At 38.6% G+C, this 21,051-nt stretch overlaps 2 protein-coding genes across 3 annotated transcripts; one reads left to right on the top strand and one right to left on the bottom strand.

Moving 5' to 3' along the window:
* Positions 1 to 3,999: 3,999 nt before the first annotated feature.
* On the bottom strand, positions 4,000 to 20,270 carry LOC110900634 (probable disease resistance protein At4g27220). 2 transcript variants are annotated; one of them, XM_035985754.1, is made up of 5 exons: positions 20,184 to 20,270; positions 14,423 to 15,369; positions 7,771 to 9,814; positions 7,246 to 7,660; positions 4,000 to 4,233 (listed from the first exon to the last, which is right to left on the bottom strand). In XM_035985754.1, the coding sequence occupies exon 3, from the start codon at positions 9,801 to 9,803 to the stop codon at positions 8,124 to 8,126; it is 1,680 nt and encodes a 559-aa protein (XP_035841647.1). In that variant the 5' UTR covers positions 9,804 to 9,814; positions 14,423 to 15,369; positions 20,184 to 20,270; the 3' UTR covers positions 4,000 to 4,233; positions 7,246 to 7,660; positions 7,771 to 8,123. The 2 variants fall into 2 exon arrangements, with proteins under 2 accessions (XP_035841647.1, XP_035841648.1); XM_035985755.1 differs by having other exon boundaries at positions 14,423 to 16,717; positions 20,184 to 20,248.
* On the top strand, positions 10,171 to 14,421 carry LOC110900599 (retrovirus-related Pol polyprotein from transposon TNT 1-94). Its single transcript, XM_022147487.2, has one exon. The coding sequence runs from the start codon at positions 10,171 to 10,173 to the stop codon at positions 14,419 to 14,421; it is 4,251 nt and encodes a 1,416-aa protein (XP_022003179.2).
* Positions 20,271 to 21,051: the final 781 nt, after the last annotated feature.

Here is a 21,051-nt window from a genome sequence, read left to right as displayed (position 1 = left end):
CTGCCCGATTGATCTAGTGCTCCGTAACGGCTGTTGAGGCTCTGCCCGACGTAGTCTTTGGAATTCTGTCTCGGGGAGGGTATAACTAATGTAAAATTTGGGTTATTATACTAACGCGTGTGCATTATTTAAAACTTATAGATTATAACCAGGAAGCCACAGGAAATTACCTAAGATAGCAATGTGAGTTAATCCTCTTTTTGTAAAACTTTTGTGAGTAGTTTCTATTTTCACAAAGTGTTTTTACAAAACCTCAATTGTTTTAAATTATATTTAACAGTGATTGAGTATTTGTATTCTACAATTATCGTCGGTATGTTGGGGTTTTGTATACAAAATTTGTTACTACACTGTGAGTAATAACATAACCACAAGTCGGGTTGACAGTACCGTGGGTGGTAATTAAAGTAGAAAACTAAACAAAAGTAATTGCGAGATCGCCCTCAATGTTTTAAACTGATAAACCTGTCTTGATTAAATTGGGATTCACTCACCAGTATTTCCCACTGACAAAATGTTTTAAACGCGTTTCTGGTAACATAACAAAATGTGAAAGCCAAATAGAAGCCAGTTGGACAGCACTGAAGGCTTGGAAGTGGCTATAATAGTTATCTAAACAAAGAAGATGTTTTATTTCAATAAAATAGGGTTTATCCCTATAAACCTGTTTGTAACAAAAAATTGGGTTTTATCCCAATATAATTATAATTATAAAATGTGGTGTTTTACTCAGATAAAATATTTCCTAACTACGGTCCTGTAGAAATTTCCTCTGCCAAATAATGATAAACACCGATACCACTATCTCTGAGTAGGCCGCGGCCGCCCGCCTCCCAGGGCAGCGGTCGGGGGTTGCGACAAGTATCCTTTACAATATAATTGTTTTCAACCGATAAAGGACTGAGATTTATGTACTTACTCGGGCAAATGGATACAATGTGGCCATATTGCTTGCATGTGAAGCAACAAATTCCTTCCTTCCGCGGTCTACCGACTGAAGCGCTACTTTTCAAACTCAGTTTCTTAAAAAAAATTTCAGCACCATTTTCTTTGGGAAGCTTTTAATGGGTGACTTCCACGAACGCGCAGATGACTTCCCCTGTGCGTACTGATTACCTTTTCCGCTGCCCTGGTTGCACTTTCTAGGGTTCGAACCGGTGTCACACGAGTCAGTTGCACTTAACTTAAACCCGGTTTCCTTCAAACGGTCTTCCTCTTGCTCTTCCTTAATCTTGGAAGAACCTTAGGCTCTGATACTGATGTTGGTATCATTGTCACAGGATTCCCAGGTCTAAGATTTAGAACTCGAGGGATGATAACATTTATCCACATAGTCACAACATTCATCGCACCAATACATGATCTTAAAACTTGATAAAGAAACTGAAATGAACTTGTAAAACTAATCGTAATACATAAACTGAACTTGATAACTTGAACTTAAACTGTACGATTACAAGAAACTTGAAACCCGTAAATACAAGAAAGCTAAAACCCTTAAATACTTGGTGAAAAGGTGTGTGTGAAGGGAGACGTCGACCAAAGAAGGGATGTGTCGATCCCTTAATAACCATTTGTACAGTTATTCCCACACACACACACACCCTTTCATAATCAAGCACAAACTAAACAAACTTAACCCAAATGGACTCTAACTTAATGACCCAATGTTTAATGGCCTTATGCCTAATTCAAAAATAATAAAACATAAATATAAGTCTGACCCAATAACTAAACAAACTAAGAACAAAAACATCCTGCTGCATTTTGTGGTTCGGCCTGAACTCGGGTGATCTTGATTATCGGACATCACCTTTTCCATGCCTAATCCTAAATGATCATTCCATTTTCTTTTCGACAACAATCCGTTATAGTAACTTTTTATTTTTATTTTTTGCAAGATTGAATAACAACATGAACCTACTCTTGAGAGTCCCCCTTGAATCCAATGGTCCATCCAAAAAGCCCTTTTAACGCATTTCTCGAATTTAACTGAAAGATACTATTGAACCTCCATGTTCACTTTGAGTAGGTCTTTATCGATCCCCACCATTTCTCTTCAAACCCCTGTAGGCGACTTTATATCCGACATTAAGTTTGACCCCTTGCCTCCATCGTGAATAGACTTGAATACTTCAGCCCACAATTGAGAGGGTGTAGATTTAAGGCGCCACCACCACTTCAACAACCACACAATATTCGCCGGCCTCCTTTATACCCCCCGCACCCAAACCTCCATATCTTTTAGCAGAAGTAATTTTTTCCTATGCAACCCTCCAGGTTTTTTATTGTGCCTCGGGCCATCATAACCCCATAGAAATTTCGGCCAAATACCGTTTAGGGTCCGGATGAAACCAACAAGGGATTTATACAAAAGTAAATAATACGTGGGAGATTCCCCGTAACCGATTTAACCAAAGTAACCCTCCCTGCAACGATTTGGCTTTCCACACAGACGACTTGGAATTAAACTTGCCAATGACATGTTTACAATATGAGATCCGGTTCATATTAATGCCCCCATCAACCCGACTTATGTATTTGAAACATTAGATATAAGAACGTAGCCCAAATAAACACATTTATTGGTATATTAGTCAAGATTGCCACTTCTATTTCACCTTATAAGTGATGCGGGTCCAAGTGTGGAGGAGCGAGCCATCTTGTATTTGGAGGCCCAAGATCGTGTAACAAAAGGGGACTCACTAAAATGGCTATAACTTGGGCTATGAGGGTCCGTTTTGGGCATGCGACCAGGCGGAACAAACGTGGGAACGAGCTCCATCTTGCTGCAAACGCCTACGGCGGTTTGGGCCATTGTCCAGGCCAAAAAATGCTTATTTCTATTAGTTATTTACGTTTTTATGTTTTTTGAAGTGTGTTGGGCATTTTGTTTTTGGGCTTGTGTTTAACCCGTTGTCTTTTTTAGGTCCATTTCGAATTTCTCTTCCTATTTATATGTTTCTCTAGTAATTGAAAAAGGAGACTTGAATTTTGAATTAACTCATTTTTCACTTCAAACTCTGAGCCCTTTGGGTGGAATCTTGGGGGTTGGGGAAGAACTACACGGGTATTCGTAGAATCAACGTGTTTGATCTTCATTTTCGTAAGACACGCTACATCAATAAGACTCACATGTGTTGATTGCTTATACACAAATAGGGAAACATCTCAAACCCAATATTCAACTATCTCTTAGGGTGTGTTCCCGAGTTAAAAATCCCTCCCCATCCCTCCCCTCCCCTCCATGTCTTTCCAAATTGAAAAGACTATTATCAGGCAAAAAAAACCCCATTTTCCCTCCCCTCCCCTCCCCCTGTTAAGTGGATCTCTGGAACACAGCATTAGTGATTTTACATTCATCTTTCAAAAGATGCAACTGTTAATACTTGTATTGCATTATGATTTTTTTACAAAAGTTGTAACTGTTGATAGGAGACGCATACCTATTACTGGGAACGGATTATTTCACATAAAAATATAGTAGTTATCACACCCTTGAACCAAGAAAGCTTAACACAACCCTCTTGATCAAATATGACCTATTTGGTTGTACAGATATAATAAAGCATTTGTATACACATATTGAAAAACAAAGATAAAAGCATATCCGATGGCTATTCAATCAACTAAAAGCATCTCCCGTGGACACATCTATCTATCAGTTCATATATAATATTTATGAACATAAAGGGTTGAGCGGTTGGATGCTTTCATGAATTATTAATTTGTTTATTGTTAAACGTCTATTTCATTAAGCACTTAAAAATTGCAAATGATAACATTGTAGTACATGTTATTATAAATTAAGAATCTTAAATATTTAAAATATGTAAATATTTCTCTAATCATTCAATCAATAATCATTTATCTATTTTTTAACAACAGTTACTCGTACACTACTTTACATTGATTATTTTTTTGTCTTTGTTTTAATCTTGAACCTTCTCTCTAATATGCATATGCCTCTATCAAGTGAACTAGTCATATACTAACAGAAACTCTAAAAAGTAGCTAAAAGATATCATATAAACAATGAGAGTATAGATAAGTAAAGAAATATTGGATATATAAAAGAAACACTTAGAATGCTTATCTAAATTCATAATGAACACCACAACCATCAATGATACACTTTAGATATCACTTCTTTCATTCCTTCACAGCTCTTCATATTGATGGAAGTGAGCACCAAATTGACGGAATACGAACTATTCTCCTCAAAAACTTAATCTGTATATATACACGAGAGAAACCGTTTTAAAGCCACACACATTTCGACAGGCACATTGGTATCAATGTGGGCCCTTTAATTTTTTTATAGTTTTAAAGTTACAAGTTTTGTTCTTTATATTTACACCAAATTGCAGGCGATGTTCTTTAGCGCAAAAGTTGGCAAGTTTTGTACTTAATGTTACAAAATCTTGCACATTATGTCCTTTAGGCTAAACCCAGTTAGATTTTTTTGTTAAATCTAGTCACTCAAGGGCATTTTAGTCTTTTTACCACATTTATTTAATAGTATTTATAAAATAAAACAAAACAATTTAAAATATTATTATTATTTGAACTATATATATATTACCTCCATCACCACCACCATCACCCTCCATTGCGATCACCACCACCACCCTCCCCCTCCCCCTCCACCTCCACCGCCACCAACCATGCCTTAAACCTCATCGTTCCCTCTCTCACACCCTTGTCCCCATCCCAATACACTCCTTAATCACCACCCTATACATTTTCGGCGCCACCTCCGCCTTAACAAACCACGACGCCACCACCATCGCCTGCAAAACATTCACTGCTACTTGCATCGCATCCATCCCCCTAAACCATTCTCAACAAACCTATATACCAAATCAAAAATCCCCAAACCCAAAAATATCAAAAACCCCTAAAAAACAATTCAAGCATCGAGTCTCCGGCCACCACCACCTGTAATCGCCTATAACATCTCCTCCACCGCCACACCTAACCCGCCACCACAAATCACCCCCTTCACCCACCGTCGCACCTAACCCACCACCACAGCCACCCCTTCACCTACCGCACCTAACCCGCCATCACAACTACCTCTAACCCACTACCACCTGCAATCGCACCACAACAACCACCGCCACCACGTCCATCTCCCTGTACCGTCGTGAGTCGCCACAACAACAACCACCACCTCCACCACATCCATTGTCTGAGTTCTTACAGTATCATCGGTTGGTAGACAGAGTGGTGGCCAACATCATCAACCACCTCCATCTCTTGTTAGAGAGAGAGAAGTTTCAGATCAGAGAGAGAAAAGAGAGTTTATATATTTTTTATTTTTGAGTTTTGTTAAAAATAGTCCCTCAATAAGAGTTCTTTACAAAATAGCCCCTAAGAATGTGAAATGATAAGAATGCCCTCATGTGCAATGAACATGACTATGTTTAACCAAAAATCTAACTAGGTTTGACCTAAAGGACATAACGTGCAAGGTTTTGGAGCATTAAGTACAAAACTTGTCACCTTTTGCGCTAAAGGACAATGCCTGCAATTTGGTACAAACATAAAAGACAAAACTAGTAATTTACTCTTTTTTTTCACCAATAATTGTCAAGTTACATCTAAACAGAAGGTAGACGGGCAAAAAACAAAAAAAAAAAAAAACAAAAAACAGACAAACGGATTTGGTCACATACGCTAAGAACTATTTTTTTTTTTTTTTTTTTTGCGTAAGTACGCAAAGAACAATTTCATACACTCCAAAATTGGCTCAAACGAATTTTGATAACTCATTACAATAGTGTTGGAACTGATTAAAGCTAAACTATAAAATCTAAGATCGTAAGGTTCAACTAGTCAGTTCCAACGCCGCTAAATAAGTTGAATCGGAGTTCGTTTGAACCGGTTAGAGAGTCCTAAAAGTCATTCTTAGGCAAACATTAGTTCTGATGTGATCTTTCACTCTCTCTCTCTCTCTCACACACACACACACATATATATATATATCACATATATTTGTAATTCAAAAATGTATATAGGCTTTAAGTAATTGTTGCAAAAAAGTTTTAAATGCTATTAGAAAATCGTTGGATTTTATTTTCTCAAAATTAAAATGAGTTAAATGCATGGTTGGTCCCTGTGGTTTGCGAAAATTGCAGATTTGGTCCTAATGGTTTACTAATTACACACTTGGTCCCATTAATGGTTGTAATTTATGCACTCGTGTGATCCTCATCACTAATCTATGTTAGATTTGTCAGTTAAATATATATGAAATGTCCATTTTACCCCTAAAGTTAAAAGAAAAAATAATAAGAATAAAATTAAATAAAATAGATGGGCCACCTTACCGTTCATCCTCACCCTTCACAAAACCCACCACCATCACCTTTCTTTCCACTGTTTTCTTGATCTTATATGCCATAATATAGCCATTTAAGTCCAAAATCCCCAAAACTCCATTAACGAATAACTAGGAATTTTGAAGAAACAAGCTGGACAAGTAAGAAAAAGCTAATTGTGAAAAGGTGCAAGCTGATTTGCTTGATCAATCGAAGAAGAGTAGTTACCAAAGGACTGTACAATCGAACGACCACAACCACTCTCGATTCTCCAACCCAATATGTCTGTTCACTCGAATAAGAAATCGACCACCTTCCATCAATAGGAGAACCTGCAGACGCCGGTCCGCCGACTCCATCACCACCAGCGGCGCACCACTGCCCAGTGGCTCCATCACCACCACTGGTCAGAGACCAACACCTCCTGTCCGAGACCCGACAACTCCATCACCACCACCGGCGCAACGCATCGATATCTCACACTTCAGTTGTTCAATTACATTCGGTTTATAATGCTTTAGTTGATCATCCCATTTGATTTTTAGAATAGTTTGTGAGCAGGTGGTGGGAGGTGGATGGTGACAGGAGGAGCAAGAGAGGTGGTAGGGTTTTTGAGAGAGAAGGGTGAGGGGCAGGAGGGATTTTGGCTATTAATAAGTTAGGGTATTTTGGTCATTTCACAAGGAAAATTTAACAAAGGTTAGTGTTAAGGACCACCCAAGTTTAAAAGTTACAACCATTGAGACCAATTGTGTAATTAGTAAACCATTAGTATCAAGTCCACAATTTTCGCAAACCACAGGGACCAACCAAGTATTTAACTGAATTAAAATAGTATTAGAAACATAAGTTTCGGGATAAAAATACTTATCTAGCTTTAAACAACCTAAGACATGAAATGTTTTAATGTCGTACGTACCTCTTCCTCTTCTTAACCGAATCGAATTTGGACTCGGTTGGTGCGAAATGTGAACATATGTCGTATAATATTCATATTCTCCATAATCATTTGGTATACCATTAATCAGTTCACTCTTCTCGCTCACTCTATCAAAGTCATGAAAACTTGAGTTTCTTTGACCGCCTTTTATACTCCACACGTGACACTCTTTGTTAAAAAGATGCACATAAATGTAACGCAAGGGGATGTTGATAACTTGTTCAACTTCACCAAAACATTCCAAGTCTATGTTGAATATCTCTCGAAGGGAAGAACACCTTGAAATTGTTATTTGTTCTAGATGTTTCAATAATCGCATTGGATTGGTTGGAAATAGATTCTCAAGCCTATCACACTCTTCCACCTTAATGTCTCTTAACATGGAAGTTCTAACCTGCAAAAATAGGTCCGTCCAAACAATATACATTACATTAATTATAATATTGGCAAAAGAAATAACTAAACCAATTGACATATACAAATCAATTATGTGTAATCAGCTACCTGACTGTTAAAGAGTGCTTGTTGCAATGCAGAAGTATTTTTATTGTCAGGATAAATGCTAGTGATGCTGCGAAGTCTACTAACTTTCAGTTCAACCAGTTGCGGTAGCTCAACCACACTGTCAACCGGGAACAAACGTACAAGCTCTGGTAAGCCACCTAAAGATAAATACTTTAGCTCCTCAAAAATGATCTTCTCGCCTTTACCATTTATCTCGCCATTGTAATCATGCACCACTGCTTCCAAAACAGAACATGACAAAATTGTGAGGCGCTCAAGTTTCCTCAAACCACGTGTCACATGTGTTGGGAAGAGGTATTTCAACTTATGACAACGATGAACACGAAAGTCTCTTAGATACAAAAAAAGCTTTGATCAGAAGGATTGACTGGAACAAAATCTTCAAGATGACTCATATGCTCCATACTTAAAAATAGACTCTCTGATTTCTTGACCAACTCATCAATTTTATACTCCACAAGGTCGCTTCTGTGCTCGTCCCGAAGGTGTAGTTGTAACGTAGTTTTGAATGAAGTTATTTTTCCAAAGTACACATCACCTATAGATATCTTGAACTTATCAAGTTTCTCAAAGGATACATCTTTTAGGTGGTTCATATCATAGAATTCGACCTCTAATGCACAAAGTTGGCATAAAAGCTTCTTTAACTCTTCCAAATTAGCATCCGTGAAGCAGATTCTATTATTATAAGAACATCTCATATAAAGCTCTTCAAGTTTGACTAAATTTATAAAGACGCCATCATCAATATGAAGGTCGACACATTCTGTCAGATCTAGTAACTTCAGCTTTCTTAGATTCCCTATCGTAGATGGTAACTTCTGGATGCCACAGTAGGCAAGACTGAGCACCTCCAAATTCACAAGATCTCCAATGAAAGACCAATCAGACATCAATTTGCATTTACGGAGACAAAGTGATTTAAGCTTGGTCGAAAATTGAAGAGATGTCGGAAGCGGTGGATATCGCATCCTATAAAATGCAATGACTTTGAGATTTTCCATACTTGCATAAAAATCTTCCGGAAACTTGAGCGACTGATCCCCGTCCATAAGTTGTATAAAAGAGAGGTCTGGGTACTTGAAGTCTTTAGGAAACTCCGACATACCCATGCATGTTAATGAAATTCTTTTGCAAGATTCATTCATTTCGTCTCTACCCCACGAGGACACATTGCCATGGTTTACAATCCAGGCAAAATCACCTTTGGAAACTCTTTCTAAGACAAAAGCAAGCACAAGATCGTGCATTTTAACACATCCAAGCTCTTCACTGTCCATCAACAAATTAGCGTTTACGAGATTGCGCACACATGTGTATGTCCTGTCTCGAGCCTCTCCCAAAGTGGAAACATTTTTAAACAACTTTAGGCCCCATGCATGTCTAACCAGATCCTCTATTTTAATATCAGAGTCCTCGGGAAATAAGCCACAATGCAGAAAAATCTCTTTCTCCTCATCTTTTTTTACATACTCGAAGCTTATTCTGATAATTTCTTGCACGTTATCATCAAGATCATGATTCTTTAGACGGACAAGTGTATCCCTCCACACATATTTTTCTTGAGATTTAAGGGTTCTGCCAATGATCTTGATGGCAAGTGGCAAATTACCACATTTTTTGACAATATCGCATCCTATTTGAAACAGATTATGATCATGTTCTTTAGAAACTCCAGTATATTCAGAAAAGAACTTCTGTGCTTCCTCATCTGACAACACATTGACTTGGACTACTTGAAGAAGGGAAGCATCCGCAATTTGTGTGCAAATATTTGAGTATCTTGATGTCAACAACAACTTGACGCCTTTTGGCAAAGGACTTGTTAGTCCAATATCTTTTATTTCAACCTTCTCCCACACATCATCTAATATAACTAGAATCTTTTTTTTATCCTCTTCTAACTTTTTTTCAAATTTTCTACGGAGACTATCTGCCCTTGCTGTTACAGTTTCTTCACGTAAACCTTCGCCTCCAATGCATACGGCTATATCATTCTGAATTGAAAGCATGTTAGGATAATGTTTGCTTGGTCAACTCTTGACCGAGTAAGATACTCACGTGTGTTTAATGTGGACTCAACAAAGTGGATGTCATGGGTATCACACGAAGGCTACAACGTGGGGTTACGTGCTTTAATTGTTAATTGCAGTTTTTTTTTATTTGTTTCCAGTATTTAAGCAGTAGGAATAGCTTTATTTGTTGAGCACCTTTTCAATTATTCCCTTGTACTCGTATTTTCAATTTGAGAAGTAAAACCCAGAAAATTGTCCCAAATATCGCTTCTGTTGTGCATTGTTTGATCTCTGATTTCACCAACACTTGGTATCAGAGCTTCAAGGTTCAACGTACATGCCCAAATACCCCCGTTACAATACGATGTCAGTTGTGGCGACTACTTCTTCAACACCGAAGGAAACTAATTCAGTTTCTCTTCAAATTCCGACACTCACACCAACAAATTACACTACTTGGGCCATCAAGATGGAGGCTGTGATGGATGCTCAAGGTTTATGGGAATCTGTCGAACCGGTAGACGGAATTGCGGTCGACGAGAAGAAGAACAAAACTGCAAGAGCATTTATCTTTCAAGCGATTCCGGAGGACGTCTTGTTGCAGGTGGCAAAGAAAAAGACGGCTAAGGAGATCTGGGAATCGTTGAAGACGAGATATGTTGGTGCTGCTCGTGTGCAAAAGGCACGGTTACATACTCTTACAAGTGAGTTCGAAAAGATGAAGATGAAAGATGGTGAGTCGATTGACGAGTTCGCTGGAAGATTGAGTGGGTTGGCTTCGAAGTATAACAGTGTCGGTTCTACACTTGAAGATGAAAAATTGGTGAGAAAATTGCTGGATGGGGTCCCGGATATGTATCTTCAACTTGTTGCCTCTATGGAGCAATATTCGGATGTGGAGACGATGTCGTTTGAAGAGGCGGTTGGCCGATTGAAAGCGTATGAAGACCGTCTAAAGCTCCGTCAAGGTAACTCGAGTGGCGACAATGGTTTGTTACTTACAAAAGTAGACAACCACTTGAACACAAAGAGAACAAGCAAGACTCCATTCTCGGGTAGCCGGGGTAGAGGTTCGTTCTCAAATGACCGGGGCGGTAGATCGAGTTCAAGGGGGCGAGGAAGTACTCGAGGTAGAGGTAACCGGGGTGGTTACACAAACACTCATGACACAAACAACCGAAAGCCAAAAGATAGGAAACACATTAAGTGTTTCAAGTGTGATCAATATGGTCATTATGCCTCCGAATGTAATGAATTGAAAGAGCAGAAGGATGAAGCCAATTTTATTCAAACACAAGAAGAGGAGCATGCTTTGCTATTGAGTGTGCATGGAGAGCAAGTTAAAGATGTGGTTTTTTTGAATGAAGACAAAGTATTTCCAGCCAGAGACGATAATGACAATGAAATCTGGTACCTTGATAATGGTGCCAGTAATCATATGACGGGGGAGAAGACATTTTTCGCCGAACTTGATGGTAATGTGACGGGTCAAGTCAGATTTGGAGACGGGTCGAAAGTACAAATAAAAGGAAAAGGAACAATTTTGTTTAAGTGCAAAAATGGAGAGCAGTTAGTATTGCCAGACGTCTATTTCATTCCGGCTTTGAATAGCAACATTTTGAGCTTGGGGCAGATGACGGAAGTTGGGTACGAGGTGAATATGCGGAGTGATTATTTAAAAATGCATGATGTAAATGGGAGACTCATGATGAAGGTACAAAGATCAAAGAACAGGATGTATAAAATTGCTCTCAAAACATCACAACCTGTTTGTCTTGCAACAAAATTAGATAATGAAGCTTGGCTATGGCATTCAAGATTGGGGCACATTAACTTTCGCAAAATGGAAGAAATGGCGAGGAAAGGTATGGTACGGGGAATTCCGAGTATAAAACACCCAACACAGCTTTGTGAAGGATGTTTGGTTTCGAAACAAACCCGGCAATCGTTTCCGAATGAAGCACAGTGGAGAGCAAAGGAACCACTGGAACTAGTTTATGCGGACCTCTGTGGTCCAATCACGCCTCAAACAGCAGGGGGTAATCGATATTTTCTCTTGATTGTTGATGATTTTTGTAGATTCATGTGGGTGTACATGATTAAAACAAAGGACCAAGCATTCATGGAGTTCAAGAAGTTTAAAACACTTGTCGAGAAACAAAGCTCCTACAAAATCAAGACTCTTCGAACTGACCGAGGCGGTGAGTTCACATCACGAGCATTCAACCTATTTTGTGAAGAACATGGTATCAATCGGCAGTTAACGGCACCCTACACACCGCAGCAAAACGGTGTTGTAGAGCGTCGAAACCGAACAGTTCTTGAAGCAACCAGGTCGCTATTGAAGACGATGAAAGTGCCAGATACGTTTTGGGGGGAGGCAGTTCGTCATGCCGTTTATGTCCTGAATCGGGTGAGTACGAAAGCATTGAACAACATGACGCCATACGAGCGGTGGAAAGGAAGAAAACCGACACTCCAACACTTGAGAGTGTTTGGTTGTGTGGCATATGTGAAGAAGTTCAATGAAATCACGAAACTTAGTGACAGAAGTGAAACTATGGTGTACCTTGGTGTTGAAAAGGGAAGTAAAGCGTATCGTCTTTACAATCCTAAAGAAAACAAAATTGTGGTGGGCCGTGATGTAGAGTTTGAAGAGAAAAAGATATGGGCCTGGAATTCGATCCATGTGGGTGAGCCCACATATGCATCTGGGAGTTTTAATGTGCAGGTCAAAATTGGGAGCAATGAAAGTCAAACCCAGAATGTCTCAGAAGAATTTTCAAGCCCTAGCTCGCCATTGCAATATGGTGGGTCATCCCCTGCCACAATTTCACCTGGCAATCAGCAAGATGATGGTTCAAGTGATTATTCTATCAGCTCACAACATTTTTCAAGCAACGATTCAACTGGTAAACATGCTCCGTTCGATGACACACCTCCACAAGGGCAGAGAAAAATTCAAGATGTCTATCAGAACACGACACCTATGAACGAGAATGAGGTACGTGAGTTGTATGATAGAGAATCTGAATTATTGTTGATTAATGATGAACCATTAACCTACAAAGAGGCAGTGATTGATAAAGATTGGTTGGGGGCCATGAAAGAAGAGTTGAACTCCATTGAAAGAAACAAGACCTGGTCTCTAGTTGAATTGCCAAAGGGTAAGAAGGTGATAGGTTTGAAGTGGGTTTTTAAACTGAAAAAGGATGCAGAGGGTAATGTCACCAAACACAAAGCTCGTTTGGTCGCCAAAGGGTACGTACAGAGAAAAGGTGTCGACTTTGATGAGGCTTTCGCGCCCGTTGCCAGGTTAGAAACTATTCGTTTACTATTAGCATTGGCAGCAAAAGAGGGATGGGTTGTTCATCATCTTGATGTCAAGTCAGCATTCCTTAACGGTGATCTCGAAGAGGAAGTATATGTATCCCAGCCGGATGGTTTCGTGATTGAGAAGAAAGAGAATTGTGTCTATAAACTCAGAAAAGCGTTGTATGGGTTGCGACAAGCGCCAAGGGCATGGAATGCTAAACTCGACAAAACACTAAAAGACATGGGGTTCAAGAGATGCTCTCAAGAACAGGTTGTGTACAAACTCCAGAAGTCAAAATCTGATCTTATCGTAGGTGTCTACGTTGATGATCTTATTGTAACAGGGGCAGACGAGACGAAGATAAAGGAGTTCAAAGAAAAGATGAAAAAGGTGTTTGATATGAGTGACTTGGGGAAGCTAAGTTATTATCTTGGAATTGAAGTTGAACAAAGTGAAAAAGTAATTGTTCTGAAGCAAACTAGATATGCGAAAAAGATCTTAAAGTCGGCTGGAATGTTGGAATGCAACCCATCAAAATGGCCCATGGAACCGAAGTTACACTTGACCAAAGATGAGAAAGGAGAAGCTGTTAACCCAACTATATATCGGCGACTTATAGGAAGCCTTCGGTACTTACTTCACACGAGACCAGATCTCAGTTACTCTGTGGGCGTTGTGAGCAAGTATATGCAGGCGCCAAAGGTATGTCATTTTTTAGCCGTTAAACAAATCCTTAGATACATAAAGGGTACAGTCGGATATGGGCTGAAATATGAAAGGGGAGGAGATGGCAACTTGATTGGATTTAGTGATAGTAGTCATGGGATGGATTTGGATGATCGCAGAAGCACAACTGGAACTGTTTTCTACCACGCAAACAACCCGGTTACGTGGTCTTCTCAAAAACAGCGTACTGTGGCTCTCTCCTCCTGCGAGGCAGAATTTATGGCAGCATCGGCTGCAGCGTGTCAAGCTTTATGGCTGAGAAGTCTGCTCAGTGAATTAACAGGTATGGAACCTCAAACTGTGAAGTTACTTGTTGATAATGAATCCGCTATTGCTTTGATGAAGAACCCCGTCTTCCACGGGCGAAGCAAACACATAGATATAAAGTTCCACTTCATAAGAGAGTGTGTGGAAAGAAGTCAGATTCGGGTAGAGCATGTTAGTGGTGAAATGCAAAGGGCTGATGTTTTGACCAAGGCACTACCTCGGATTAAGTTTGCTGAAATGAGGGCATTGCTGGGAATAAATGATGTTGGGGAACAAGCCAACATTAAAGGGGAGAGTATTGGTTAATGTTTGCTTGGTCAACTCTTGACCGAGTAAGATACTCACGTGTGTTTAATGTGGACTCAACAAAGTGGATGTCATGGGTATCACACGAAGGCTACAACGTGGGGTTACGTGCTTTAATTGTTAATTGCAGTTTTTTTTTTATTTGTTTCCAGTATTTAAGCAGTAGGAATAGCTTTATTTGTTGAGCACCTTTTCAATTATTCCCTTGTACTCGTATTTTCAATTTGAGAAGTAAAACCCAGAAAATTGTCCCAAATATCGCTTCTGTTGTGCATTGTTTGATCTCTGATTTCACCAACACTCCCAAGAGTAACTTTCACAAAGAAATCAAACATCTTCTTGTCTTCTGCAACTTTTTTAAGTTGTTCCATCATGGTGGTTTTTCCTACACCTCCCATTCCACACAAGGCTATCACTTGACTCTTGTTGTCGTCTTGTTGAAGGAGCTTCAATGCATCGTTGAACGGCACGTCTCTGGACTTGAAGTCATCTCCACCCGGTGACGATGATAACGGTGTAGAAATGGTGGAGGATGTGTCTCTTCCAGTAGGCAATGGGGCATCGGTCCAAGTAATGTCAGAATATTTTGAAATAAGTTCTTGGATCCTCATAGTAGCCTTAGAAGCGTTTCTTCCCACTCGATACCTATTCTTCAAGTGCAAACATCCAATGTCATCATTTGGGATGCTTTGGACTTCATCCTTGACCTTCTCAACGTCTCCCTACCAAGCCTCTACACGAGCAGGTATCTCTTTATCATTTGTTTCGTTTCTGTTCTTGTGCTCTATAACTTCAGTGCTTGTATCCACCAAATCTTTCAATTTATCTTTCATGCCCGTAACATGTTTTGTAGAGCAAAACACATATCCTAGGTGTTTCGTGATATGACTTGCCATAAATTTCACAACAGGAGCAACGACTTGGTCATATAAAATCTGCTCCATTTTCCTGATCGAGACCAACAAATCACGCAAACATATCAACAAAAACAAGTTAAGTCTAGTTTCAACTTCAAAAGTTAAATATTGCAAGAACACACAAATAAGAAAGTCAATTATCAAGTGATTTAGGGTCTTCAATAATCAAAAATGAAATCTTACTTGCAAAGTTTATTTAATTAGAATATCGTCATACTAAATAAAATAAATAAGAACGCAATCATACAGTTATGTACATGATCTTAATGTGAATTCAATACAATACTAGTTTTAAGCACTGAACTATGGGTTGGAAGAAAAAACCAAAACCACATCATCTTAATGTGAATTTAATACAATACTAGTTTTAAGCACTGATTTAAGAAAAAAAAAACCAATCATACTAAGACTTTAACTCTAAGGGGGCGTTTGGTTTGCGGATTGATTTGGAAGATTGGAATTGGAAATTGTTGGAATTGTATGTTGGGTTAATCGGTTCGTTCATACGGGTCGCACGAATCGCATGTCGCGGGTTCAATTCGGGTCACCGGTTACGAATAAAAAGAGCAAATAAATCAAAGGTAAAAAGGTCATTATTTGGATTACTTTGTGGCTTTCTCTACAAGTTGAAAGAATAAAGAAATGGTCAGATTTGACCGAGATCAAAGGGGAAGGATGTTGACCGAATTTGATGCATGTGGACGTTGATGGAAATGAACGTGGAGTTATATTTTTGCATGTGTTTTTTCTACTAGTTTTGTAGTATATATAGGAGTAGCAACAAATGCTTATATTCAAAGACATACAATTCAGTGTGTGTCATCAAGAACAATATTTTTATTCTATTTCCAGATTTAATAGCACTTTTAACAGGTCTGATGGTACCGAAGGAGAACAAACCTAATTGTTCATATATTCAAAGACGACAGCAGCCAAATCGCCGAAGTTGAGTTGTAGGTTAATGGGTCTTGATCGATCTTGTAGCATATTTATTACATGGGATCATATTTGCAAAATCAGGGAGAGTTGTAGGTTAATGGGTCTTGATCGATCTTGCAAAATCAGGGAGAGTTACAAATGCCCGAAAACTGTTCGATGAAATGCCCCACAGAGACACAGTTGTTTGGAACACAGTGCTCACTTGTTATACCCATCTAGATCTTTACCAAGATGCTCTGTTATTGTTTCACGAAATGACAGGAGTTAGCAACACCAAATCTCGATTCTAAGCTTCTATGCACAAATCGGTAGTCCTGCTGATGTGGTGAAGATGTTTGAGTCGATGAAGACTCTAACCCAAGTTTCTTGGAATGCGATAATCGATGCTCAAATGAAAATCAGAGATACCCACAAAGCAGTTATCGCGTTTCAGCAAGCCCCTGAAAAGAATGTTATTTCATGGACTTCAATGATGAGAGGCTATGTTAGAAATGGTTGAGATTTTTTGAATTGAGTGAGTTCAATTGAGTGTGTTCGTGTGGCACTTCAAGAAACAAATGTCCTAAGTCAACACTGTAAAATTCATCAAATCTGTAAGTCTAACACTGCAATTGGTTTATCTAATGCTTGCAGTCACTGTCATGGCACTTCAAGAAACAAATGTCCTAAATCAGCAATTGCAGCCCATGGTCAGATTTGGGGTACTTATGATGAATTTTACTGATTTTTGTCTCTTAGATGGTGATTATGAAGCTTATTGCTGAATGTTAGATGGAGCTCGATGGTGGGTGGTCGAGGCTGATGGTGGTGGCGGCTGATGGTGGTGGGGGGTGGGTGGTGGCGGCTGATGATGGTGGGGGTAATTGTGCGACATAACAAGAACGTTGGGGGGGGGGGTAATATTAAAGGGCAATATAGTCATTTCACATTAAAGTTAACAGATCTGTTAACAAATTTGAGGCCGGGGGGTAAGGTTGCGACATAACAGTGAACAGTGGGGGGTAAAATTGCAATTATTTCCTTAGGGGGTAGACATGCCAATGACCCCTAACCTCAGGGGGTAAAATTGCAGTTTACTCTAACTTTAATTTAGATAAAAAATTTCACTTTTGCCCTTAGACTTTTCATTTTAGTAGTTTAGAGTTTTGGGTTTTAGAAGAAAACCAAAGAACATACGTGAAGCTTATTGGATAAGAAACGATGTCATATTCAGGAGGAGGAAGCAACAGAAAGATTATACATAAAAAAAGTTGGTTCCTTTTTCTAATATCAATGTGTTATTTTAAAAAGCAAATTGCATTTTTCGTCCTTCATGTTTCTCTTTGAACTTCTAAAATTACACCGGCTCTTTTTTACGTTTGCACATGATAACAAATGGTGTCCTTATAGCTTAACCCAGTTAACTTTTTTTTGCTCATGTGAGGGCATAATAGTCTTAACCCAGTTAACTTTCTCTCTCTACAAACACACCCTGTTTTTTCAATCTTGATTTAATCAAGATCAAAGCTTTTTGATCGTTCACATCTTTTTCAGCAAACACAGCCATCAAATTCACATATAAAAACTAGGCCTCACATCCCAATACAATCCGATCAACTATCAACAATTCGATTTCAAAAATTCATATTTTCATTTACTCGGTTAAAGGTTTTTATCAAGGGCAAAATAAGAAGACTCTCTGGAAAAACTGGACCGAGACGTACAAAGTGTCAGGATGTGGCGGTGGACGACGGAGGTTTTTAAGGTGGATTTGGTTACGATTATTAGGTGGTTCATGATATTTGTTGTGAAAGATGAAGAAGCATAGGCTGCTGATTTTGAGGTGAATGTTGTAAAAGTGCAAAGGAGATTCGGAATGCATTAAAGACAAGGCATATCAGTGTAGATCAAGTAGAGAAGGCACGTCTTCAAACACCTAGAACTGAGTTCGAGATACTGAAATGAAGGCGGGAGACACTATTGATTAATTCACCACAAAGCTAAATAGCATTGTCACTAGGGCAAGACGTCTTGGATCAACCAACTTTAGTACAAAAACTTCTAAGTTGTGCACCTATAAGGTTCGTTCAAATTGTTGAAACCATTGAACAATTCGCTCATCTAGACACAACAACTCTAGATGAGACAATTGGAAGATTGAAATCCTTTGAAAAAGAACCAATCTAATGGATGAAGATCCAATGGACAACCAAGACAAACGGTTGTACACACGACATGACAAGAACTATGGTTGTGTAAGGCGTTTTGGTTGTACACACGACATGACAAGAACTATGGTTGTGTAAGGCGTTTTGGTTGTACACACGACATGACAAGAACTATGGTTGTACACACGACATGACAAGAACTATGGGTCAAAGTTAATAGGTGGTTTATGTAAATAGGTTAAAGTAGTTTTAGTGTTTATTATGTAGCCTTTAGAAGTCAAGGGTTCTAGTGTGTTAGAAATCAAACTTAATAACTTCCATATGAAGGGCTGCCACGTTTAGGAAAGTCACGATGCTTTGGAATTGGCATATAGTCATGTCGTTTAGATTGTAAGGTTAAATAACCCATACACTAATCATTGTAATATAATCATATGGTCAATTGTCAAAGTGGATTGTTCAAACAAAATTACCCTTCTGTTAAAAATAATTACATTTTTATTACTTTATTACCTTGTATACCTTTTATTACTGTCTAACTATTTTATGTACCGTTCAAAAAAAAAAAAACTATTTTATGTTCTTATTTGTTTTGTTACATGCAACTTTGGAGTTGGGCTTGGCTTGAAACATGACAACAACTTTGGAGTTGGGATTGGACTTGACAACTGCTGCTAATGGGCTGGATGGCTGGATACGCGGAGAAGTTGTTAGAAAGTCTTGTCTTCATATGAGATGTATTAATCACACATGTGTACAAAATATCTCTCTGTTCCTTTTTCTTCTCTCTCTTAGACTATAGGGTGTGGTCATTACCCTTATGACCACCATGACCCTCCATGTTAATGCCATATAACTCACCTCTAATCCACCATCCAAAACCACTATCCTAAAGGTGTGATCATGACCCAAACCACTAGCCCCTTATTTATTTTAATTTATCTTTGTCTAAAGAGGAAAAAGGAAATGATTTGTTGAAAAATGGAAAGGAGGACCATGGTTGCCATGGTTTAATCCATGCAAACCATGGTGGATCAATCAAGGGGGTGGTTTAGCCTTCTATTCATGTTCCTAGGTGGCAAATCATGTACCAACCATGACCCCCATACCCTATAGCCTTAGGGTTTGGTCAGTTCTCATAGATCTTGTGTTGAGATCGAGTGTTCATAGCCTAGATCCGTTTTAAAGAGTGCAGATAAGGTTGTGAGAGATTATTGTGTCTATTTCATCTTCGGTTGTTCTGGATTCAATTGTGTTAAGAATAATAAACAGTTTCTTCATTAGATCCATGTATTTTTGACACCTTCCTTGTCATTTCCTCCTTCTCGTGTATGCTTCGTCCGCCTTGTACATGATCCAAGCACTTGAAGTTGAATGCATTTTTTAGTTTAAACAAAGTCGAATGATTTTAAGAGAACAATGAAATTATTTACAGTAGCAGTCGCTTTTTACTTTTTATCCTTTAGATAATTTCCACTTTTTTCCCCAAAACTTAAAAATTACAAATTTAGACACACTATCAAAACAACTGTTGGGAAACACAAAATCGAAACAAATAACAAAAATACAAAGAACAAGCAACTAAAAGCAATTATAACAGCAATAAACTACATTCACACTAAACATCGAAGAACCATAATAAAAATAAAAAACAGAAAAAGAAACACATAATATGACATGTAGCATGGAATTGAATCAACTTGCAAGCAGAAGAACAGAATCTACATTCATAGATAAAGCTCATTGATGAAGAAAATACCTCTCTTTTGCTTGTGATCTTCTTTCTTCAAAATCTGTGGTTGAGAATGTACTGGTAAGTGTAAACATAAACAAGATGATTGATAAGTGGGGTTTTATAATAGTACAGTTTCATGGTTGGTCCCCGAGATTTGAGCCATAGTTCGGCTTTCGTCCATCTTTTTTAATTTTCTGCCTTGGAACGCCAATCAAGTATCTATTTCTTTTATTCCTAGTCACTAATTTTTCTTTTAGTTTAGGAGCTATGTAGTTTTAATATAGTAGCACCCTAAACTAACAAATATGTTAATGTTAGAATCTCCGTCTCCATCTATATAATTTAACTAAACAACATTTTTATTTATTTGTTTATTTTTTAAAAATCTTTCACATTCAACTTTATATATTTATCACTATCTTACTCATAAACACTAATTTTATTTTATTTTTTTTATTTCCTACACACTTATAATAAGAATATAAAGAGTTATGTGCAAACTTCTAAATATAGTAATGTACTTTAGTTTCTAAGAACGTCTAGGAGGAAAATGACGCAATTTTAAAATTTGGCCTGAAATGGCAAAAAATAAACAAACCACAAGGACGTAAATGACATTTAATTCTTCTTATATTTTGTTTTTATGTATAGCTCTTAGGTTGTGGGGTATGAGGCTTGGGTTGGGGCGTGGGTTGGCTGAAAACGCCCAAACCACCACCCCGTGGGCTTGGGTTGGGGCTTGGCTTTGGGCGTGACCCCTTTGGCGTGGGTTTCAGCCCGGACGTGGGGCGGGGCTATGATATGACATGGCGGAATCTCATTGTCCAAGAGCACTAGCCATGGCTTGGCCACGCCAGCCCACCCAGCCACACCCCTTTGAAATTGGATTTTA

The sequence above is a fragment of the Helianthus annuus genome, chromosome 2 (assembly GCF_002127325.2).
Source record: "Helianthus annuus cultivar XRQ/B chromosome 2, HanXRQr2.0-SUNRISE, whole genome shotgun sequence".
Lineage (NCBI taxonomy): Eukaryota > Viridiplantae > Streptophyta > Magnoliopsida > Asterales > Asteraceae > Helianthus > Helianthus annuus.
This window is presented reverse-complemented; position numbering and strand designations above follow the sequence as displayed.

Excerpts from the sequence above, each read along its gene's own strand:
- LOC110900634 (XM_035985754.1), bottom strand. The coding sequence starts at position 9,803 with ATGCTTTCAATTCAGAATGATATAGCCGTATGCATTGGAGGCGAAGGT.
- LOC110900599 (XM_022147487.2), top strand. The coding sequence starts at position 10,171 with ATGTCAGTTGTGGCGACTACTTCTTCAACACCGAAGGAAACTAATTCA.